Source organism: Aethalodelphis obliquidens, unplaced genomic scaffold (genome assembly GCF_003676395.1).
Source record: "Aethalodelphis obliquidens isolate GAN/ISIS:26980383/991018 unplaced genomic scaffold, ASM367639v1 scaffold28, whole genome shotgun sequence".
Taxonomy (NCBI): Eukaryota; Metazoa; Chordata; class Mammalia; order Artiodactyla; family Delphinidae; genus Aethalodelphis; species Aethalodelphis obliquidens.
The window spans coordinates 4597267-4622143 of record NW_020837972.1 but is presented as its reverse complement, the minus strand read 5'-3'; the positions used below and the strand labels follow the sequence as shown (position 1 = coordinate 4622143).

The following is a 24877-nucleotide window of genomic DNA, read 5'->3' as shown; positions in this document are numbered from 1 at the left end:
CACACACACACACACACACACACACACACACACACACACACACACACGTTGCCCCTGACCATGGGGTTTTGGTTTGACACTGAGGGATGAAGTGGCTTCATCCTAAGGCGCTCTCCAGGCACCCCACCTGATTGAACACTCCCCTTTCCCAATTTGCAAGGGATTGTTGTGGTCAGTGGTAACTTGGAAACACAAGCTCCAGGACAGGTCCTCCCGCAGCACATGCCTATTCTCTGCTCCTCAGCCATGCCAGGCTCTTCCCAGCCTTGGTGTTTGCAGCTCTGGGAGGGGACCACCCCCTGTCTCGAGCCAGGCCCCTGCTTTGCTGGTGCACACCTAGGAGCCCACGGCATTCGGATGCAATTAGATCCGACATCCTGGGAGCTGCGGCTGCTTGTCTGGTAACTACCTGACGTACAGTGGCCCCAGCACTTACTCTCCAGCAAGTGCTTAGTGAGGATCCACCACCACGCGCCTGGTGTTGCGTTAGGTTATCCGAGGCCTGGAGATAACAGTAACTCACTGCGTGCCAAACTCTTCTGTGTGCATCACCTCCATCAACTTACTTAATTCTGTAAACAACTGATGAGTTCACATGATGATGTTCCCCATGTCATAGCTGAGGACACAGATGCTCGGAGGGCTCAGTGGCTGCCAGGTTTGGACCTGGCTGTCTGACACTGAGCCCACGTCCTGCATCACCTCCCAGCCTCGCCTCACCTCACGTAGTGGGACCACATTGTCCTGATGGCAGCCAGCCTCCCTGGAGATTCTGAGCAGGCCAGTGACACGGTCAGACCTGTGGTTTAGACAGCAGACGCTGGCAATAGGCGGAGGGTGGAGGGAGGGATCAGGCAGCCAGGTGGCGGCAGAGGCCCTGGGCGTGGTCCTATGATGTGTGGCCCGGCCTGGGGAACCCCTGCACGCCCATCTTGTGCCTCCGGGGTGAGCTCAGGTGAGCCCTCGAGGTTCCAAACGGTTCGTTTTTTTCCTGGAGGACAGTTCCTACCACTCCCTGAGACTGCCCTCTGTCGAACAGGGAGTGTTTTGGCAGCTCAGACGAGCCACACCAGGCTGCACAAGGTGATGCCTTCAAGACTACGCGTCATGATGGGGATTCGAAGTGACAGGAAACGCATGTCCAGCAGCTGTCACTCCTGCTTGGCGACAGCGTGGAACATCTTCCTTCAGTGATGCAGAGTCCCGGGCCCACCTCCCTCTGCACACGTGTGTGTGTGTGTGTGTGCGCGTACTCACATATCACACACACACCATACACATCACACACGCCACACACATCACACATACCACACACACACCACTTACATCATACACACCACACACAAACACACAGAACACAGATATCACACACTGCGAACAGACCACACACACACCATGCACATGCACACCATACATAACACATACAAACCACACACACCACATACAAACCACATAAACACACACAACACACACACATACAAACCTAACAAATCCCAATCCACCCTTAATTAAGCTCTAATTTACTTATGCTTTAATTATACTCTCTCAAGTTCAGCTCTTTCACCCTGACTTAGAGGTTCTGAAATGAAGAAGGCCTCTGGTCCCACCCACTAATTTTATAAATTTGGGGAAACTCATATCCAAAAAGAGGGAGAGATGTGGGCATCTCCACAGAGGAAAGTCAGGGAAGGGCCACCCTTGGGTCTGAGAAACCCAAGCTTCACCAGCCTGTGTCTGAATCCTTGAATTCCCAAATCCGTCCCTTAACTACTATCGAAGGAGGGGGTAGGGAGTCCAACCTTCTGAGTAGAAGGAAACTGTAGCCACTGTTTATATATATTTTACAACTCATGGATTCTGAGATTTTCATCTGGGGAAACTGAGGCCCAGGCTGGGCAAGCGACTTGTTCATAGTCACAGAGCAGAGAAGCGCTGGGGGGGTGGAGGAGGAGCCCTCAGTGAGATCTCCTGATACCACACCTTCTCTGCCCTGAGCAGGCTGTATAGTTCATTGGAAATATATTTTTTCAAAGACAAACAATGCTATGTTAATTGAATTCCTGGCACTAATTATGTTAGTTGCAGCTTTCAAAAATATTATCCCCATTTTACAGGTGAGGACATTGAGGATCAGAGAAGTTAAGTCACTTTCTCAAGGTCGCCCAGCTAGAAACCAGCACACTTAGGATTTGAACCCAGAGTCCATTCTCTTAGCACTGCCTCTCAAGATGGAGCAGAAACACCAGGGTGATTGAGGACTGATTTCTTTCTGCTTTCTCAGCAAAGCAACTGAAAAGTGTTGTTGGGTTTGCCCCTGGTCTGCAGTGCTGGGTGGGAAATGCCTTGTTGACCTTGCTGAAGTTTTGCCCACCGCATTCTTAGATGGCTCAGTCCAGGGATGTGGCAGCTCAGCCCGTGAGGTGGTCCCAGAGGAAAGGCACATCTGGTGAGGGGATCTCTTTCTTCTCTTTCTCTTTGGGGGAGTTGGTCGAGGAGGGGGGAAAAGGTGGAGGAAAAGGAGGAAAGAAAGGCAGAACAGAGGTGGGGTCTCATCCACACTGAAGCTTCCAGGGCAGTGGCTTTCAGTCCTGGCAGCCGGCACAACCTCCTCGGGAATTTCAGCAACACTGATGCACAGGACCCACCCCCAGAGATGCTGAGGGTCCAGTTGGCCTGGGGTCCAGCCTGGACCTCACTGCGAGTTTTTAAATCTCCCCAGAGATTCTTATGTGCAGCCAGGACTGGGCGAGGGCTGGGTCTGAGCCCGACACAGACAAGCGCTTGGGGAGTATCTGGAGGGGAAAGAAGAGAGGAAGGAAGGAAAAGACATAGGGAAGGACAGAGAGGAACTGTTCATTTTTTACGCTTTAACGGGTCCTTTTGGGGAGCCAAAGAGATTGGTTTTCTCTGTGCTCCTTGGAGGTGACATGGTTTCTTGTCCCACCTGCCATTTTATCAAATTAAATTGAAACCAAATTAGCACTGGGCCAAAGGGCCCCTCAGCAATTCCACAGTGCGGTGAAGCACCTGGTGCTGGCTGTGCGGCTTCGTGCAGGCGCAGAGGCCTTGGGACATGGGCCTTCCTGGCGTGAGTTTACTCATCTGTGAAATGGGATTAGTACATTTTCTTGGACCACCTCACCATGTGGCTGAGGGGGATGTGATGAGAAAATGAATACAAAGGAATTCTAAACAGGTCTTTCTTTAAGGCCTTCAGAAAAAATATAAGTGTTTTATAAAAGTTTTGTTGCACTTACAACTGCATTTATGGCTTCTGCTTCTCTCCTGTCCCTTATTTAAATCCGGTGTATTTAATCACCCATCTCTGCCGTCCCGCGGAGGTCCTGCCTTGACTGCAAGATGGTGTTTTCTTGGGAAAGTCATTGAACCCCTCAGTTTACTCACCTGGAAAAAACAGATAAATTCACCATAATTCATCCGTGTAAATGACATTTATTTCACCTGTGCCAAGCCCTGCTGGGCTCCAGGGATACAGGGCATGTGCCTGCAGGGAGCTTGCAGCCCGACATGGGAGCTGACATGGGCGCTGACATGGGCAGGTAGAGTCCTGTGGTTCAGTGCTGGGGTCTTGCCTTCCAACTACATGGGTTTAGACTCTGGCTCTCCTGTATGACCAGCTGTTTGAGCTTCAGTGTGTTTCTCTACCTCTGGGTAGCTCAGTTTGCTTATCTGTGAAACAGGTGAGAACAGTAGTCCTTAGAGTGTTTGTCTAAGGATAAAGCGAAATGGTCATCTGAAGTGCTGGGAACAGCTCCTGGCACCAAGGAAGCCTTATGAAGCCTTGGCTAGTTATTATATGGCCATAAATACAGGAGGGTGTAAGGAGCACAGAAGGACCTATAAAATGATGTCAAGCAGAGAGGAGAGGAGAGGAGAGGAGAGGCATTCAGATACAGGGGACCAGCCTGGCTAAGGCAGGTCTAGGGGCTACAAAGGATCTGGTATCCAGAGATGTTTGAGACAGCAGAGGTGGGCTGGGGCCCATCTGTGGAGCTCATGGAAGTCTTGGAAGGCTTAGAAACCGAGCTGTATTCTGTGGGCTAATTTTTGCCATTTCCACAGTCCAATTCTACTACCATCTGCTTTTTATTTTCCCCTTCAAATTGGCTTGCATTTTTCTCTTGGCTTCCTCTAAACAAAATAATGTCCGTGAAATTAGAAGTTGGATGTGCAAACCATATATTTATATATTTTTCTAATTCACATTTAAATAAATGCATAACCATTAGACATTTCCAAATTTGTTTGTCTACCTACAATCGTCTTATGAATGCTACTCGGGAAAGACTTTGAAAGGCAAGATTTCTAAGCAAGGGTCAGATGTTTGTTGGGAGGGGAATAAAGAAAAGCAAGGTGCTCATCATTTCTTTCGACACCTTCTGTGGAATATTAACTGCAGCTCGCCTACCACCTTCTCCCCGCTTCCAGGGTCCTCTTTGGCTGGGGTAAGGATGGGAAGGCAGGGGCGCCCTGCAGAGCAGCGGCCGCATATGCCTTGCTTAGGCGCACACTGCCTTCTGCTGGCCAAGAGAAGATACACTTGCTGATGTGTGTCAGGTTCAAATTTGCCTTCCATCGTCACCTCTTTGGCTCTCTAGACCCTAGTGAAAGCCATAATGAGCGTCCCTCGGGCTGTTTTTATCCCTTTTGAAAAGGTAAAACAGTCACATGATTCAAAACCCAAAGGTACAAGAGGGTCTACTGTGAAGGCCGTTCCCACCCTTCCCCAGCAAACAGCCCCTCCCTCAAGGCAAGCGCTATACCAGTTTCTTAAGCATCCTTCCCAGACTCCTTTAAAATATTTCCAAAGCCATAACAGAAATCTCATTCCACTAAAATAAAGCCACCCAGACTAAGCGACCAGTTTAATGCTGATTTTACCACATTCTCTGTCGTGTGTGATTGGCAACAAAATGAAATAAATTGTTACCAAGAAATGTAAAATGTTTATGAGACCAAAAAAAAATTTTTATTGGAGTAAAATTTCTTTACAATATTGTGTTATTTTCTGCTGTACAATGAAGCAAATCAGCTATATATATATATATATATATATATATATATATATGTATGTAAAATACCTATATCCCCTCCCTCTTGGACCTCCCTCACACACCACCCCCCATCCCACCCATCCAGGTCATCACAGAGCACTGAGCTGAGCTCCCTGTGCTACACAGCAGCTTCCCACTAGCTATCTATTTTACACGTGTAGTGTAGTGTATTTATGTCAAACCTAAACTCCCAGTTCGTCCCACCCTCCCCTTCCCCCCCTGTATCCACATGTCTTTCTCTGTGTCTACGTCTCTATTCCTGACCTACAAATAGGTTCACCTGTACCATTTTTCTAGATTCCACATATATGTGTTAATATACAGTATTTGTTTTTCTCTTTCTGGCTTACTTCACTCTGTATGACAGACTCTAGGTCCGTCTACATCTCTGCAGATGACCCAGTTTCATTCCTTTTTATGGCTGAGTAATATTCCACTGTATATATGTACCACATCTTCTTTATTCATTCATCTATCATTGGAAATTTAGGTTGTTTCTGTGTCCTGGCTATTGTAAATAGTGCTGCACTGAACAGTGGGGTACATGTGTCCTTTTGAATTATGGTTTTCTCAGGGTATATGCCCAGAAGTGGGATTGCTGGGTCATATGGTAGTTCTATTTGTAGTTTTTTAAGGAACCTCCATACTGTTCTCCATAGTGGCTGTATCAATTTACATTCCCACCAACAGTGCAAGAGGGTTCCCTTTTCTGCACACCCTCTCCAGCATTTATTGTTTGTAGATTTTTTTGATGATGGCCATTCTGACTGGTGTGAGGTGATACCTCATTGTAGTTTGGATTTGCATTTCTCTAATAATTAGCGATGTTGAGCAGCTTTTCATGTGCCTCTTGGCCATCTGCATGTCTTCTTTGGTGAAATGTCTATTTAGATCTTCCACCCATTTTTTAATTGGGTTGTTTGTTGTTTTGATGTGGAGCTCCATGAGCTGCCTGTATATTTTGGAGATTAATCCTTTTTTCCATTGCTTCATTTGCAAATACTTTCTCCCATTCTGAGGGTTGTCTTTTCGTCTTATTTATGGTTTCCTTTGCTGTGCAAAAGCTTTTAAGTTTAATTAGGTTCCATTTGTTTATTTTTGTTTTTATTTTCGTTATTCAAATGAACTTTACGTATGACATTATGAGAACAAAAGGCATGTCAGGATACAGGGTGGCAGTGAAACAGGGCTTCCTCATCCTGCAGGCTTTATTTGTAATTTTAAATTTGCATTTTCTGAAGTAAGACTGAACCTGGGCACACTTTTTTTTTATTGAAGTATAGTTGATTTACAATGTTGTATTCGTTTCAGGTGAACAGCGATTGATTCAGTTGTATTTTTTTTTCAGATTCTTTTCCCTTTTAGGTTATTACAAAATACTGAGTATAGTTCCCTGTGCTATACAAGTAGGTCCTTGTCTGGGTACACTTTTCGGACACACGTATATGTGGCTTTCATGGGACATCGTATGAAATAGTGGTTCCTATCTCAGGACACATGTATATGTGGCTTTCATGGGACATCGTATGAAATAGTGGTTCCTATCTCAGGCTTTGGCTTGGCAGGCTTAGGTTTGAGTCCTGAATCTGATTCCTACGTGACCTTGGACAGGTGGCTTCTCCTGGCTGAGCCTCAGTTTCCTTATCTGTAACACGGGGATGGTTGTAAGTCTTAGCTTGCGGGGTTATTGTTGTTTGAGTGCTTAATACTCAGTAGGCAGTGTTGTTGTTCAAAAGCTACATGAGGTCTTGGTAGACCTTTTGTCCCCAAACACCCATGGGACCGGTGTTTTTACAGCTCTGATACAGGGCAGAGTTGAAAGAGGAGTTCAGAAGCGGAAGCGGTGGATGGCGTGCCCACAAATGCTTGCTCAGGCACTGGACAGGTCTCGGGATGTGCCTGGAGCAGGGTCAAGGTGGGGGAGGGGAGGAAACTAGAACCCAGCTGGTCAAGGTCATGGGTTGACATTGAAGTGGCTTATCAGGCATGTAGGGGCGTCGTGGTATCAGGCTTGATTCTGGTGACCTGCATATCTAAGAAGAATGGAGGGTGTGGGCAACAGGGGTCCAGGAGGCAGGTGGGGCAGAAATCATTGGGGGCAGCTCCCATCACTTAGGGCTTTCAAATTAACCTCTGGGAGCAAGTCCTAAAAGCAGCCAGGGCCAGAGAAGTCCCACTCCCAAGGCTGGTGCAGGTAAGAATCCATTTGGGGTCAGGGTCCCAGGCAGAGACGGGATCAGAGCTGCAGTCCGCCTTGTGTGGGAGCTGAGGCTGAGACCCGGACAACCGCTCTGGGCTGCTGCCGATTCACCCAGCACACACTCAGTGCTGTGCCAAGAGCTGGGGACACAGCTGTAAGCAGGCACACGTGCTCCCCAGCCTCAGGGAGCCTCTGGTCTTGTGCAGACATGCTAGGCCACTGGGGCACGAGTGCTGAGCTCTGTATGAGGGGTGAGCACGGAGGGGCTCCCAGTCCAGACTCAAGGGGGAAGGGGGGAGCTCTGTGCGTGAGCGAATCTTGAAAGACTGAGAGTAAAAGATGGGAGGGGTTACCCAGGTTTAGAGAGGGAAGGCTAAGGAAGGATACAGGGTCCAGGGAACAGCATGTCGAAAGCCCCAGAGGTCGGCAAGGGCCACATGCTTTGGCGAGATTGACAAGTAATTCAGTCTGGCTGGAGGGTAAAATATTTGGGTTGGAATATTGGGTTGGAGAGATGAGGCTGTGAGGAGGGGAGGGGATGAAAACATAGATACAGCCTTGACACTGGGATCAAAAACGTGTACTTTACCTAAGGTAAGGTAGCTTTTTTTTTTCATTGAGATGAAATTCACATAACACGTTGTGAACCGTTTTATCATATACAATTCAGCGGTATTTAGTGCATTCACAGTGCTGTGTAACTACCACATGTTCATCATCCCCGAAACAAACCCGTATCTATTAAGCAGTCCCACTCCATCCTCCTCGCCTGTCTCCCTAGCCCTTGGCGATCACCAAGTTGCTTTGTGTTTCTGTGGATTTACCTCTTCTGGATATTTCTTATAAATGGAATCACACAACATGTAGCCTTCTTTAGACTTTGTCTTTTGTAAGGCTCATCCGTGTCGTAGCGTGTGTCAGTACTTCATTCCTTTTCACGGCTGAATAAGACTCCATGGTATGAATAGACCACGTTTGCTCATCTGTTGAACTGTCAAGTGAAGGGTCCAGCTGTGTGTTTCGGAAGGATTTCCCTGAGTGCTGATGGGAGAGGCATTGGGACCAGGGAAGGATGGAGGTAGTAAGCCGTGAGGTCCTGCCCCACAATCCAGCTGAAAGATGGAGAAAAGCCTATGGCAGAGACCAAGGGAAAAGGGGTGGCTAGTGGTGTAGGAGGAGACACAGAGGCTGAGGTCTTCTGGCAGGAGCTCAAGACCCTGTGCCCAAGGAAAGCCTTTCCCTCTGGCAGTTAAGAGGGGCTGGCACATGCAGGGGCTGGCCTTGGGGAGCTGTCTTCCCATGGAATTCTCCCTGTGGGGGACCTGCTCCACCCAATGCCAGTCAGATCAAACCCACCTGCCTGCCGGAACCACTCCATTTCCCATTAGTTCTGGAGTAAAACTGACACCCTGATTTCTTGGCGCCTCCTCAGATTGTATCTGGCTGACATCTCTCTTCCGTCCTCGGCAAAAAACCCTGCTCTGCCCTTTGGCCAGTCTCTCTGCCTTAATAAGTCTCTGCATTTTCCTCTCAGCTGCTGAGGATGGCCCAGCGGCAGGGACCCTGGTTGTACTCAGTATATCAAACACAGCTGGATGGGCCAGCAAAAACGCAGGCTCGTCTTTGGATCAGGACAGAAAATGAAGTATCAGCATTTGTATATATCATGGGAACCAGCCTCTCAAAAAGATGGATCCAGAAGGATACAGGAGAGAGTAACTTTACTCTTTCTCCCACTGCCCTTCCTGTACCTTCTCCATTTTTCTTTTTTTTTTTTTTTGCTTCTCAGGCTGAAAGTTTTGTTTTCATGGGTCTTTAAGAAGTGTAGTTCAGTCTGCTAATCATACAGCTCTAAACATTATTCGTTTTCAAAAGTTCGCCCCTCCCTCAGCAGGGCTTCTTGGGCTGGGAATCCTGCAATGAGAAAGGGCCTTGTGCGCTGCTTCTTTCTCACAGGACAGTCTAATGTCACTGCACTGTTATATTATGGAAGATGTAGAATGCTGATTTTTTTTTTTCCTCTCTCTTACGGGGCATGCTTGATATGGGCAGAGCCTGGATGCACTTGACCTTCGCCTCTGCTGGATTCCATCGCCCTTTCAGAGTGGGACCATTTTTAAGGAGATGCACAGTGGCTGCCTTCATTAGGGTTCACATCTAGACCTAGGAAACATCCCCATTCTCATCAGTGATGGGTAGCTCACTCCCAGCACCCCCCTTTCTCCCTTTGCTCTGCCCCCAGGTAGGCGGGCAGCTCCAGGCTAATTTTTCTCATTCCTCTTTTCTTGGTGAACATCAAATGCAGTCACTGTCAAGCCACCAAGAGTTTCTTCGAAGCCCTCTTCACCAGATGAGGGTGTACACCTTCTCCCCTCCCCTTGGTTCCCCTCCCACAGTGACCTGCCCTTAAGGCAGCCTTTCCTGCAAGCCTCTTCGATCGCCCAGTGAATTCCTTGCCTTCATTAAGCTAGAAATGGGTGAAGGGCTCAGATTGAAAGAGCTGCATAGATGGTGGTAGCAGATGCCATTGGTGCCTTATGCAAGCCCTGTAGCCCTTGCCACTGTGTACTCAGGATGGCTTCCTACTCAACCCTCTTCACCTGAAGGCTTTCTCTGGTACCACGTGGGCAAGTCAGAAGTGCTGGAGATTTAGTACCCCTAGTAGCAGTCCTCAGCCAATGAGGGATGGGAGCTGGAAGATAAATACCCCAGCTCCCTCTCCCGCAAGGTGTGTTCTGCACCATCTCTCACAGTTCCTGCAGGACTGAGCCCACTGCCCACAGTGGAACTTGCCCATCTATGCACCATGCACTGGCTCATTCCCTTCCTTCTGTGTCACTTCCCCACCAGTGCTGCTTGCGGTGGCCTCCCAGATAAGCCAGACTCCAAGAGACACTCACATCTTTGCTCAGGCTCAGCTTCTGGAGAACCCAGTCTTTTTTTTTTTTTTTAATAAATTTATTTATTTTTGGCTACATTGGGTCTTCGTTCCTGTGCACGGGCTTTCTCTAGTTGAGGCGAGCGGGGGCTACTCTTCTTACGGTGCGCGGGCTTCTCATTGCAGTGGCTTCTCTTGTTGTGGAGCATGGGCTTTAGGCGCACGGGCTTCAGTAGTTGTGGCACGTGGGCTCTAGAGCGCAGGCTCTGTAGTTGTGGCGCACGGGCTTAGTTGCTCCGCGGCATGTGGGATCTTCCCGGACCAGGGTTCAGACCCGTGTCCCTTGCATTGGCAAGTGGATTCTTAACCACTGTGCCACCAGGGAAGTCCCGAGAACCCAGCCTTAAACAACGGCCACGTCTGTCCCTTTAGAAAGTAGGAATGCTTAGTCCCTGTTGGCTTATTCTTAGCTTAGGGGACTTTGAAATTCCAGGATGACAGGAGAAGTTGCATTTAATAGTTTGTTGCACACAGTTTACAAAATGCATTCCCATAAATAAGGGTTTCTCAGCCTTAGCACTGTTGACATTTTGGACCAGATAATCGTGGTCCAAATTCTTTATTTGGGAGAAGGCTATCTTGTGCATTGTAGGATGTTTTAACAGTCTCCCTGACATGGACTCACCAGTGGCATACCTCCCCCGCCCCCCCGGGACAACCATGTCTCTAGACATTGCCAACTGTCTCCAAGGGGCAAAACCACCTCTAGCTGAGAATCACAGACATAAGCCGTCTGATGTCGTTTGGTGTAAATGGCAATCCAAAAAGAGAATGGTGGTGATGGTGGTGGTGACAGTGATAGTGATGATGATGGTGGTGGTGGTGATGATGCTCATAGTAACATTACAACATGACATAACATTCAAATGACCTGACCAGACTTGTTCAGGTGCTACCAGTGAACCTAGAGTCTCATCCCAGATCTTCTGCCTGCCTTACCTCACTCTGAAAGCCCATGACATAGACTGGAAATATTAAGCCCTATTCGCAGACAAGGAACTTCAGAGAAAACACATGCCCTCCATGAAAGTGTCGAACCAAGAATGAAACCAGAGCTTTCTGATTTCCAAGGCTGTGTGCTCCTTCCTGTTTTAGAAAGAACAGAGAGTTGTGCTAGGGTTTTCACATGAAAGCTGTTTGCACCCTTGAAGATGCTTCTACTGCACTGAGATCATTGAAATGAATGATAGAATAAAGCCAAGTTGTGCACTGTCTGCAACCCACTGTTACCAGCAGATCGGCTGTGAAGTTGGCTTATGGAATATATCTGCCATCTACCACGTTTCGCACTAGCCTAATCCAGCACTTTCATGAGCTATTGATGTTTTCATGGTACTGGAGTTAAGAGGCTCTTCCATAGTTCAAAAGCTGACATCAACCCTACTATTTCTGTTGTCGAATAGGGTCTCCAGCAGACTCTTTCATGGCATAGCATTTATTGAGCACCTACTGTGTGCAAGAGAAGGCGGCGACTCCAGAATGTCAATGTAATAGGGCTTTCGCGGCTGTCGCCTGGTTGTAAGCTGGCGGGGAGGAGGTGGAGTCTCGGAGCTTGTCTGGAAGCCCTGTGTGCAAAGCAAGTGCACAACTTTTGTTAGGAGAGGATGTTTGGGGGGCGCCGGGGAAGCTGGTGGAGGTTAGGGGGCAGTTAGAATCTCCCTAAGCCACCTGTTGGGACAACTCGACATGAGGAATTATGGTAGATAAAATATGTCCCCTGCCCTCTGGAAAGAGACCTTCAGCAGTGTGCCTTGTGTTTCTGTTGCTTTGTTCTTACTACTTGAAGCACCAACAACATGGGTGGTTTCCACATCTCCTCCCTGCTCCTGGAGTGGCAGCAAACACCGCCCTTGGGCAGTGGATGAAGCGGGGGCGTGGGGAGGTGGGGACGCCAGTGAATTGCTCAGTCAGGATGCTCCTGTTTAAAATCCTTTACTGTCTCCCATCCCCAGCAAGATGACATCCAAGTGACCTAAACTTGTCTCTCCAAACCCTTCTGACTCCTGCTTCCATGTCTATACCCAGAGCCAGGCACACTGACCACCAGGCAAGTTCCTTCAGGAGTTGTGACCCCTCTTCCTTCTTCCCTCTGCCTCAGGCACTGCCCTCTCCCCCCCACCTCCTGTTTATCTGCCTAGTGGTTCCCTTCTCTTTCTTGAGGATCACTTCCTCCAGGGAGGCCTCTCTGAAAACCCCCATCTGAGTTAGACACACTTCTCTGCACCTACCTTGACTGTAACTCCTACCACAATCCCTGGCTTTCTCATCTAAACAGACCTCTGCTCTGTGACTCCTCGTGTCCTCTGAGCACAGCACGGTGCCTGGCACATAGTAGGTGCTTGGAAATATTAGGGAGGGGATACAAGTAAAGGAGAAAGACATAAGAGAAAAAGGGAAGAAAGAGAGAAGCGGAGAAGGAGAAAGGAAGGAAAGAGGCGTAAGTTAATATCTGTCCGTGATTGATGCAGCCGAAGTTGAACTGTCTGGCGTTCCTACAATCACAGATCAATTTTATCCAGCACACCTAACATAGCACAGGTTTCTTTGCCGTACTGAAGTGACTTCTGGATTATTAACTGTCCATCGCTGTCCAAATATTTAGTGTCAAGGTACTCTGTTGTGTTTGGGTCTTTAAAAATGTGTCATCCTGTGATGCTATGAATAGTGGTGGCAGGTTGGAGCATATTTCATGAATAAGTGCTCCATCCCATTCTCTGTTCCGTCCCCTAAACATAATAGATTAGCTGGTTGATTTTGAGGAATTTGCCAACATAAGTGGAAGGATCATTTCACCTTGTATAAGAATGCAACTTATCATTAGCAAGCAGTCAGCTTGCTCTGCGTCACAGAAAAATGGAAGACCCATGTCACACCCCCAGCAGGTGGCTCAATGCCCAGCACTTAGTTTCACCCAGGAAAAAAAGTTGTTAATGACAGGGGTATTGAAGGCAATTCTACAGACAATGCAGCACTTGACTCTGCAGTGAGCTCCATGCTGGGAAGGTCGTTTCATGAATGAGTCTTCAAAGGCCCAATCCATCCACAGATCTGTGTGCGATGCTTTTAGAAGGATGAGCACATCCTGTTCACAGGTTCAGTCAATGCCTTCCTCACCCCCAGTTCCTAGCTTGGGATCTGACGCATAGTATATCTCAAGAAAATGAGTGTTGCTTGAAAAAAGAAATCAGAGGCTTGTTGAATGCCTGTTAACGTGGCTTCACAAAACCCCTCCTCTTCTCTCTGCCCCCCAAGCCTGAACCTAAGCAACAGCGACATCCTGACCATCTACGACGGTGATGAGGTCATGCCCCACATCTTGGGGCAGTACCTTGGAAACAGCGGACCCCAGAAGCTGTACTCGTCCACGCCGGACCTAACCATCCAGTTCCACTCAGACCCTGCCGGGCTCATCTTTGGGAAGGGCCAGGGATTCATCATGAACTACGTAGGTAAGTATTCTAGCCAGTCACTTTTTCTCCTTGGGTTTAGGTGCAAGTTAAGACAATTTCTTCTAGATTTGTCTTTTGGGGAGGGTTGTGCTACATGAGTTTTTTAATATATTGACACGGTAAATATACGTCGTTTTTTTTAAGAGGTTGGTCTCTCTAGCCGGAAGGACAAGGGTTCAAATCTTAGGATTATCATTGATGACTGGGTGACCTTGGGCAAGTCACTTAACCTCTCCGAGCCTCTTTTTTGTCATCTGTAAAATGGAAATAGTGATACCTCCTCCACAGGGTTGATATCAGGACTTAGGAGATAACATCTCATAACTTTAAGACTCATCATTTTTCATTTGCAGTCAGCTGTGACTTTATATCATCAACACACTCTTCCATATTTGCAACTTCTCAAAGCATTACCTATGCCATCTTGCCTGAACTGAAGCTTGGCTCTCCCCTAAGGACTCTTCTTCTCCTGCAGCCCCATCCAACCAAGACAGCCCTTTCTCTCCTACCTCCCATACTTTATTTTTTTTAATTTTTATTGGAGTATAGTTGATTTACAATGTTATATTAGTTTCAGGTGTACAGCAAAGTGAATTAGTTACACATATACATATATCCACTCTTTTTTAGATTCCTTTCCCATATAGGCCATTACAGAGTACTGAGTAAAATTCCCTGTGATATATAGTAGGTCCTTATTAGTTATCAAATTTATATATAGTAGTGTGTATATGTCAGTCCCAATCTCCAATTTATCCCTTCCCCGTTCCCCCCCCGGTAACCATAAGTTTGTTTTCTACATCTGTAACTCTATTGCTGTTTTGTAGATAAGTTCATTTGTACCCTTTTTTTAGATTCCACATATAAGCAACATCACGTGGTATATGTCTTTCTGTGTCTGACTTACTTCATTCCATATGACAGTCTCTAGGTCCATCCATGTTGCTGCAAATGGCATTATTTCATTCTTTTTTATGGCTGAGTAATATTCCATTGTATATAGGTGTACCACATCTTCTTTATCCATTCCTCTCTTGATGGACATTTAGGTTGCTTCCACATCTTGGCTGTTGTAAATAGTGCTGCTATTGGCGTTGGGGTGCGTGTATCTTTTCGAATTATGGTTTTCTCCAGGTATATGCCCAGTAGTGGTATTACTGGATCATATGATAGCTCTATTTTTCGTTTTTTAAGGAACCTCCATACTCTTCTCCCGTACTTTAGATTCTTTCTTGCTGCTCAATGTGTCTTCCAAACCTTTTCTCTTCCCATCATCTTTAAAAAAAATCCTGCTATAAAGTTCAAACTGAGTTCACACGTGAGCATCCAGTACCCGCTTCTTAATTATTTCATCCACCCACACCCTTCCCCCCTCCCTCCTCACCCTGAAACTCCCCCTTATTCATTCCTGGCTCCATCCCCCTCCTCTGCTCAAGCTCTAAACCTTGGAGGGTCCTATCCTGGACCCTGTCCTGCCTTCTATCTGTGTGCTGTCATCCAGGCCCATGGTTTTATCTGTATTCCATTGACCCCTAGTTTGTACCTACAGCCTTGACCTCTCCCATGAACTCCAGATCTCTCCAGCTCCCTGCTCACTGCGCTCTTGCATGTCCCACTGGCAGCTCAAGTTTAGCACGGACAGAACAGAGCGACCTCTTTGCCTCCCTGCCCTCACCACCTCTCACTGCTCCTGCTGGCTGCCCAGCCCAGGAGGCGGGACCACAACTCTCCTGGTTTCTCAGGCTGCTTCCCCTGTATCCAGTCCATCCTCTCAACTCTACTGCCACAATATATCTCAGATCCAAGTACTCTTCTCCATCTATCCACGTCCACCACCCTAGTCCAAGCTGCTGTCCTCGCCAGCAGCACTGTGAAGTCCCACTGATCCCAGCCCTGGAAGGGACTTGAACTTACAGAGTGTCTGGTCCAGGCCTGTCTCGTCACAGCACAAGAAGCCCTGGACCACCAAGGATGAGGGACTTGATCATCAGGGGCGGACCTGAGGCTCACACCCAGGCTTCCTGGCTCCCAGCTCTTAGGGTTCTCTACCCCCAATATTTTTGGCAATAGCAGAGAACCTGGGAGACGCAAAGAGGTAGAGAAGCCCTAACTTCTTTCGGCGTCCAGGATGGCGGGTGCTTGCCTCCTGGGGGTTTCAATGGGCAGGATTCAGCCAGCAGTTAGGGGACTTGTCTGCACCCCCCAGGGAAGAGGTGGACATCTTGATTTCCAAGATGGAACTGGGGAAAGGAGGACTGATCCTGCCAAGCCTCTCTGCCACCACCAAAGACCCTCTGGCTTGAGCACGATTCCGTGTCTTTGGTTCTTCCCCTTGGCTTGAAGATTTGCCCATCTCTAGCTAATACAAAGTGTTCTCTTTGTATCTCCTACTGCCTCCAGAATACAAGCTAGTTCCCTGACCATTGGCTGTCTCAAGGAGCCTCATGCATATGAAAATAAGTCCCTTGCTTTTTTTATTTCCAGCTGGTGGACACTTCCCATCCCCGCTCTGCTCTGCAGGTACCTCTCAGAGAAGCGATCACAAGTATTGATCTTTTATTTTTATGTTACTCAGGGGCCTTTTTACCCTTGATGGCGACACTGGGTATTTTCAGGGTGTTACTGCTGCCACTTTCCATGCGTTCTTTACTGGGTGATGCCCTGGGCAGAGGCTCTCTAGGCGACGTGCCCTCCAGAGTCAGCTGCCTTTGGAGGGAAAGTTTCTGGTGACTTGGCTTCAGTCTGTCTCCTTAGACCTTTCCTCCCCACCTCCCTCCCTACTGGAAGATGAGGTCATAGTTTTGCTCATTTGTCTCCTCTGGTGCCCGAGTCAGTCTTGCAAAACTGCATTCAGCTTGATGGAAGAAATATGACTCTATCCAAGGCTGCCCAAGGTTGACCAGAAAGCCTGGCCATTGTTCAGTTTGGCAATATTTTGAAGAGGAGGTGCTCTTGTTAATTGAAGTTGAAACTTAGATTTGTGTGACAATTTGCGGTTGGCAAGCACTCTTACATATATTATTTTATTTCATCTTCAAACGCATTATCTCCATTTTCCAGAGAATTTGGTTCACAAACTTTCATGCTAGGCCCTGTCCTAGGCATCAGGATACAGGAATGAATAGAATTCTCTCCCTGCCCTTGAGCCAGTTAGTGAAAATGGAAGAGTCCCATTAACAGACAATATCAGGATCATATGCTGATGAGCACAGGATTTCAGAGAGTGCTTCCCAGGGGTACACAGCCTGGCTAATATGGGTAACACAAAAAGAGAGAACAGCTCAACTTTTTTCTTATTTCTCTTAAAGAAACACAGGTTAATTTCACAGAAAAGGAAAGTGGGCCTTTGTATGTCAATGTTGATGTCAATCAATTGCACATGACTCCCTGGGTTGAAGACCATGTTGTTTTCAGAGGAGGCCATGCCTGAAGTCAGTGGAAAAGAATGCCATGATTGCTTAGTGATGTCTGTCATGGGCATGGGAGAGGTATTTGCTACCCTGGGTCTAGATTTAACAAGACACAGATGCAACTCCCATCCAGTAGAGGGATCAGATGGAAGGGTTAGGGGTTTCTGTTGTCATCTAGAGAATTCGTTTTTTCTTTTTTGGCTGCATTGGGTCTTCGTTGCTGCGTACGGGCTTTCTCTAGTTGCGGCAAGCGGGGGCTACTCTTTGTTGCAGTGTGCGGGCCTCTCACTGTGGTGGCTTCTCTTGTGCTGGAGCACGGGCTCTAGGCACACGGGCTTCAGTAGTTGTGGCTTGTGGGCTCTAGAGCGCAAGCTCAGTAGCTATGGCACACAGGCTTAATTGCTTTGAGGCACGTGGGATCTTCCTGGACCCGGGCTCAAACCCGTGTCCCCTGCATTGGCAGGTGGATTCTTAACCACGGCGCCACCAGGGAAGCCCCTCATCTAGAGAATACTAAAGCTCCTACACTGATCTCAAGGCCTGACCCCAGCTCTGGAAAGTGGCCGAGGCTTATCTGCTCTGGCTGCTGTCAGAACCTTCCATAGGAACACTGGGCTTACATGGTTCTGACTTCCCATAATTCTCCTTTGCACAGACAGAAGCAAAGACCCATTCTTCTCACTGCTTCTTATGTTTTGCTGTTGTCTGTGGTCAAGTGCATGGGAGGGAAGGGAATTAAAAAGCAGAGATAAGTAAACAGTGTTTTTCAAAGAGATATTGGTCGCTTGTATATTTATTCCTCTAATCCCAGGATAATAAAAAGTTCCATATTGTAGGTCAACTCCAATCAAATGACAGTGGCTCCCTGGAATGTTGTGTTGAGAAGGATTGGGAGGTTTCAGCTTGATTCAAAGAAAGAGATTGCTATGGTTGATTAGTGATGTCTGCCATGAGCATAAGACTGGGAAGTGGTGGTATGTATTCAGTACATTTAGGTATTTCTTTTGCCCAGAAGTTGGACCATGGTGCTGATCTTTACTGTGAGCATGGAACCATGACTTCAGATCTCTATATTCCTGGTGCCTGGCACATAGTAGGCACTCACATCTTAGTCAAACAAATCAGTGAATCCATATAACTTGTCTTAGTGTTATTTTTATATCCTGCACATTAATTAGTTTTCATCTTGCCTCTAGGGATAGACAGGGCCATGATTCTTGTCTCCATTCTCTGATTGAGGACAGTGAGGCTCAGAGACGTTTATTGACATGACTGGAGTCACACAGCTTCTAAAATAAAGAAAGAAGATTAGAAGGGAAGTTCTCTGACTCCTGGGCCAGTTTTCTCATTCTAAGCAAAGTTAACAAAGGTTCATAGGAATAGATAATTCCAGAAGCTCTGCCTAGGGTGTTTGGTGAACATGCAGACTCCTGAATCAGGGTCTCTGGGGGTAGAGTCTGGGAACTGAAGAACAGAAGGTTAAGTGACTTAGCCAAAACCACCCAGTTAGTAGACAGTGGGGCCAAGGTTTGAATCAAGGCTCTGCTGCACGGTGGCAGCCACTGAGAATGACAAATGTGATGAATGCTACGGAGGAGATGGGAGGGCCCATGGAAATGTATAGCCGTGCCGGCTCATCTTGAAAAGTCAGACAAGCAAACCTTCTCAGTCCCAAAGCATTTGGTACAAGGCAGACCACATATCAAGTATTTGCCCCCATTTCTCCTCTTTCATCCAGAGTTTGAACATTTGCAGCTGTGTCCCAAATCCAGGGCTTGGCTGATTTTTCAAAGGCCTAAAAATAGAGGCTCCTGTCCCCCACCAAGCAATTCTAGAAGCCATTTCCCGCTCCCCTTCTTCTTGCAGACACCCAGGAGATCTCCTTCCCCCAAATAAAATCATGATGAAATCCCTGGAAAAGCCATTGCTTGTTTCTCAGAATGACTTTCCTGCAGACAATGGAGGTACTTTGCTTTCCCCAGAAGCACATTAGAACCGCAAATTAATTATATGGCATAATTAGCCCTCTTCTCAGACTCTGCACAGTGGGCACTTGGAAGCGAGAGTGATAATAGTGGGCTTTGGATTGCTACCTTAGGGACAAAGGTTTGCAGGAGGAGAACAGAATTATTCCAGAGGAAGATTCTGTGACAATAAGCTGTGTGTAGATTTTCCGGAGTGTGGTTAATGTTCACTGATGGTAGGCAATGTGATTTGAAGAATGCAGCCAATAATTATTTCTGTCTTAATAGTTACGTGTTTATCTTAGTCTGCATTACAAAAATGTATATGCCTAATCTATCAAACCCATAGATTTATGGACATTCTTAGGATAAGGCTGAGTATAGTAGCAACCTATTGCTACATAACAGATGACGCCCCGCAAAATTAGCAATAAACGTGTACCATCTCACAGTTTCTGTGAGTCAGGAATTCAGGAGTTAATACTGGGCGGTCCTGATTTGGGGCCTGTCATGAGGTTATAGTCAAGATATCAGCTGGGGCTGCAGTCCTCTGATGGCTTGGCTGGAGGTTCCACATCCAAAATGAAAAGAAATCATTGTAAAGTCCCCCTAGGGAAGAGTTCTTGCAGGTTAAGGGATTTCAGAAGTTGTGTTGCTTACTTCTGGGGGCTTTTTCTTCTATTTTCTCTTTCCTCTGACATTCATAAAAGGAACCCTCAACAACAAGGCCACCTCCCCATCTAAGGATGATGTTTTTGTTTTAAAGAGGTGTCAAGGAACGACTCCTGCTCAGATTTGCCCGAGATCCAGAATGGTTGGAAAACCACTTCTCACACGGAGCTCGTGAGGGGAGCCAGAATCACCTACCAGTGTGACCCCGGCTATGACATCGTGGGGAGCGACACCCTCACCTGCCAGTGGGACCTCAGCTGGAGCAGCGATCCCCCATTTTGTGAGAAAAGTAAGAGTAGTCTTGTTGTTTTCCTCTAGGTCATTGGATGGAAAATCCCTGCCATGGAGTATTTTTTGCATGGATGCAGAGGAGCTATTCAGTGTAGAATCTGGCCTCTCTCCTACTCCACCAACACACTGGTGCTGTTCACCAATGTCATTTTGTAGCCCAAGGGCAAGGATCTCAGACTCAGGTGGTTTCAAAAGCCTGGCAGATAATGGAAATAAGTAAAGCAGGCTGGGTGTGAGACATTAGGGAATGGTGTGGACTGTGGTCAGCAGGAATATATGTAGCCTGTGTAAAAACATCATTCAAATTCAAGTCGTTAAAATACCTGCAGAAGCCAAGCAAAACAAACCTAAGTTGGCCCTAGGGCCCCAGTTCAAAACCCCTATGGTAGGTAGCCAACTTTTTTTTTTTTTAAGGCACATGTTATTTTCTCAACAGTTCCAAAATGGAAATAGTTTGATCGATGATAATTTTTTAAAAGAAGTAGCTTGAATTTTCTGGCAATGCCTTAGTGAAGGTGTCTAGAGAAACAAGAAAACTTCTCCTTGTTTCTAAACCTTCAGTGGTCTTTCTCTTGCATTGACATTGAAGTAGACACTGGTAGGTAGCTGCCTTTATCCAGACAGCATCCAGCCCAGTCTCCTGGTTCCTTCTGCCTGCTCCCCGAAGTGCTGGCCTGAGTGCAGGCCAAGTGTGTCTAGTGGTAGCTGAGTTTAGCGTCTTGAGGAGGGGTAGCGACAGGAAGTGCCTCTAATGGTTTCTACCCTGATGTCTTAGTATCGGGGTGGGGGGAGCTAAATTTGGCCTCTCCCCTCATCCATTTGCTTCCCACCTCCTACATAAAGCTCTAGTCCGCAACCTTCTTCCTGGGAATCCTTGGATCCTTGATGATACTTTGGTAGATCTGTTCAGCATGACTTAAATCACCAATTGCCCAAGAAGAAATATTAAGTGCAGCAGAGAAAGAGGCTGTCAGGGAAGGAGAGCATGGGGGGGCTACATACAATTCCCGTCACAAACATTCCAACATCAAGGAAAATTATAACGGTGGGAAACATGAAAGAACTCGCTGAAGATCCCTAAAACTGGCTACACAGACACATCGATTTGTTCTGCAACAGAATGTGGGGTGTGTGCATGTGTGTGGATTGTGATAGAAAATAAAAAGGGACCGTGAGCTGTGCAGTTAGGAGAGATCCGTCACGAGTCCACCAGTGCGATCTGCATCATCGTTATTATTCTTTAAACATTTTTAAAGGCTTGGAGGGGACATAACTAGCTCTCTATGGGGGATCCCCTCCCATGCCTCAATTTTTGCCAAGAAAAGGCCCAAAGTAGAGCAGATAAATGTGTACTGGGCCTGTTGTGTGCCTGCATGTTTATGTTCCCAGGCTGGGTGCCACGCTCACTCTGCGTTCAAGACACAGACCCACCGAAGCGCTTCTCTTCTAGTGAAATGAGAGCAGAAGAACCTCCCAGAACAATGGGGTCCCACCTAGAAGTCCCTGGATGTTATAGCCACCTTTCACTGGTTAAGCTCCACTCTTGACAGTAAAAGATGTAAATATACAACTATATCTTAACGTTGTGCCGGTAACAGACACGGTAATCAAGCGGCGGCAAAATAATGAGGTAGACAGTGAAAACCCCTTATGACCTGCTCTCAGGAGTTTATTCTGTTTTATTCCAATTGCATATGTTTGTATGTGTCTGTTACACACGTACGTAAATGTGTGTGTGTGTGTATTGTCGAGATATATATGGCTACACATACAGACATAGCTGCAGAGACAGATACTTTACCATAATAGGCATCAATTGCTAGAAACTGCCTTGCAACAGCTTTTTTCTTCAACTCAGAAATAGACATCTTTTCATATCACACATGTGATCTACTTCATTCCTTTTTATTTTTATTTTTGCAGCACAATGAGAAATAGGTTTTATTTAGTCTTAAGATGTTTCCTTTCTGCATAAATATTAACAATAGTGTATCATGAGTCACAGTGTAAAATTTACATGACCGTTGTCAATTTAAAACCCAGTTTCTCTCTTTTCCATACTTCATTCCTTTTTAATTGGTTTATTATTTTCCTTTTATCTATATTGACTTTTTAACTTAAAAGTAATGGACACTTAGGACTTCCCTGGCCGTCCGGTGGTTAGTACTCCGCGCTTTCACTGCCCTGGGCCCGGGATTCGATCCCTGGTCGGGGAACTAAGATCCCACAAGCGACACGGTGAGACCAAATAAATGAATGAGTGAACGAATGAAAGAATGTAATGGATGCTTATTTTCCTGTAGTTAAGTACTACAAAGAAAGCAGTGAGAAAGAGCTCTTTGTTCTCATTAGTGGTTGGTCAGGATTTCATGGAATGGTTGCCGCATGATATTTAACTCCTCTTATGTTAAAGGATTGCTTTTTAACCATTACAAATATAATATTATTATGTGCAGTGTGCAGTCTTGTATATGGGTCTTTGGGCCCTGATGCAAACATTTCTTTGGGCAAATTCCTAAAAGTGAAATTAAATTCAAGTCTCTTTTGTCCTGGCCTGTTTTCCAGCCGCATGCAGTGTCTTTCAGACAGGGAAAGAACTAAGTGAGGAAATGTTCTAGATCATTCTGTAGTTCTCGGCAAACCAGTGGTCATCAGGCCCTAACACCCACCTGGTTTGGTTTCATCTCGTGTAGTTATGTACTGCACCGATCCCGGGGAAGTAGACCACTCGACCCGCTTGATTTCGGACCCCGTGCTGCTGGTGGGCACCACCATCCAGTACACCTGCAACACGGGCTTCGTGCTGGAAGGGAGCTCCCTCCTGACCTGCTACAGCCGTGAAACCGGCACGCCCATCTGGACCTCTCGCCTGCCCCACTGTGTTTGTGAGTCCTCGTTATTGGCTTGAGCCTCCGGGATGCATCTGGGGGTTGGCTTCTTCTTATTCCCGGTGGAGGGCTGGGCTGCTAGGAGGCGGTACCCACTCTTGGGAGCGTTTATTATCACTGTCCCCCAACAATAGCTACCAGGGATTGAGGGCATGGCTACTCTAACACTTATGGTAAGTTTATCAGGCACTGTGCTGAGTCCTTTACCAGATTTCCCTCTCTTCTTCCCTGGGTAGCTTCGTGAGGATGGCAGTACTGTCTCCATCTTCCGAAGAGGGTATTAAGGTTCAAAGAGGCAAAATCATTGCCCCAGGTCACACAGCTCGTTAGTTAAGAAGAAGGCCAGAGGCACACCCAGGCCTGCGTGACTCTAAGTGATTAAAATGGAGCCGTCCGAAGGGCAGTAAATAGAGTGATTCAGACTCTCTTTGACCTCCTCTGTGGGGCCATCAAAGCAAACGTTCGGTTAAAAAAACACTTTGGGGGGTTCTCTACCATAAAAACTCAAAAAAAGTCTTCCAAGGTCACTCTGAGAATGGAAGAGGAACTGCATATTCTCACCAGGCAGAGGAGGTGGAGAGCAGGGGTCTTGGGGGGGGGGGGGGGGGTCTCAGCCTCGATGGCACATGGGAATCATCTAGGATGTTTTAAAACGCCCTGGAGATTCGGATGGTCTGGGGTGTAGCGTGAGTTTCAAAAGCTCCCCGAGGTTTCTGATGTGCTGACAGGGATCGGACCCATTGCTTAAGAAAAGCTTGAGGCTCTGCAGAAGGAACAAAGCCTCACACGATACCTGGGGTTTAGAGATGTCAGCTGCACTGCTGTTTTATGAGTGTGTTTTGAAGAGATCCATTAAGGGCACAGACAGCCCAAGCTCCCAGAGCTACACTGAGGTCTCGATAGTGCTGGGGAATCAGACTTTAAACAACAACAAAAGAATAGATGTTTATTGTATGTTTATGTTTATTGTAAACTACATCTTATGTGATGAACAGAGTGTAACTTAAGGACGTGGCTCTCTCTTGAAATAGCTGTGTTTTGTCACTTCTCACAAGTATCAAAACAGGCTTTGTGGAGTTTTTTCATGGCCACAAACAAGCAGCCCTGCCATTTAGATGGATACAAGCATTCACGGTTTGGAAGACAAGTGGAAAGCAAGAAAATCCTTGTCCTTTTCCATTGGATAAACAGATACAGGCAGACCTCAGAGATACTGTGGGTTCAGTTCCAGACCAACATAATAAAAGAAAATATTGCAATAAAGCAAAATTTTGGGTTTCCCAGTGTATATAAAAGTTACGTTTAGCCTATACTGTAATCTATTAAGTGTGCTATAGCATTACGCCTAAAAAAAAAAAAAAAAAAAGTATGTACCTTAATTTTAAAAGACTTTATTGCAAAAAAAAATGCTAACCCTCATCTGACCACGCAGGGTTGCCACAAACCTTCAATTTGTAAAAAAAAAAACCACACACAGTATCTGTGAAGCTCAGTGAAGCAACGTGCAATAGAACAAGGTGTGCCTGTACTTACTGAGCACTTATTGTATGCCAGGCACCGTTCTGAGCAGTCACATGCATTCATTCACATTCACATAATTAGTTAATAACAGAGATGTTTGTTGCTTCTGATAAAGAACAGAGCATGGTCAAATTCAGACTCTGGGGAGACCTTCCTCTCTTTCTATTCATGAGGCAGCCAAGGCCAGGGTCCCCTGTGGTAGTCCGTGAATTCAGCTTTCTCAGCCCACAAAAGGCATTTATCACACAGACCCAAATAAATGAAAAATTTAAGTGCACGTCATCTACTTCATAGATTTTCCTTAATTGACATCTGATTCCTTTATTAGAGGAAGATTTATGTTTCTGGGTTCCCATTTTCTCTTCTCAAAAAGGGGGAAGGCGTGGTAAGAACACAACATGAAATGGACCCTTTTAGCAAATCTTTAAGGGTATAATAGAGTATCGTTAACTCGAAGGCATGGTGTTGT

The 24877-nt window shown here is 46.6% G+C and overlaps 1 protein-coding gene across 1 annotated transcript in view; it reads left to right on the top strand.

Moving 5' to 3' along the window:
- The window catches only part of SEZ6L (seizure related 6 homolog like), a 70680-nt gene that overhangs the window by 25217 nt on the left and 20586 nt on the right, over positions 1 to 24877 (top strand). The window contains exons 9-11 of the mRNA XM_027124440.1: positions 13466 to 13662; positions 19803 to 19997; positions 22693 to 22884. Of these exons, the coding sequence (XP_026980241.1) occupies positions 13466 to 13662; positions 19803 to 19997; positions 22693 to 22884 (584 nt within the window). The remainder of the gene's footprint in view (positions 1 to 13465; positions 13663 to 19802; positions 19998 to 22692; positions 22885 to 24877) is intronic.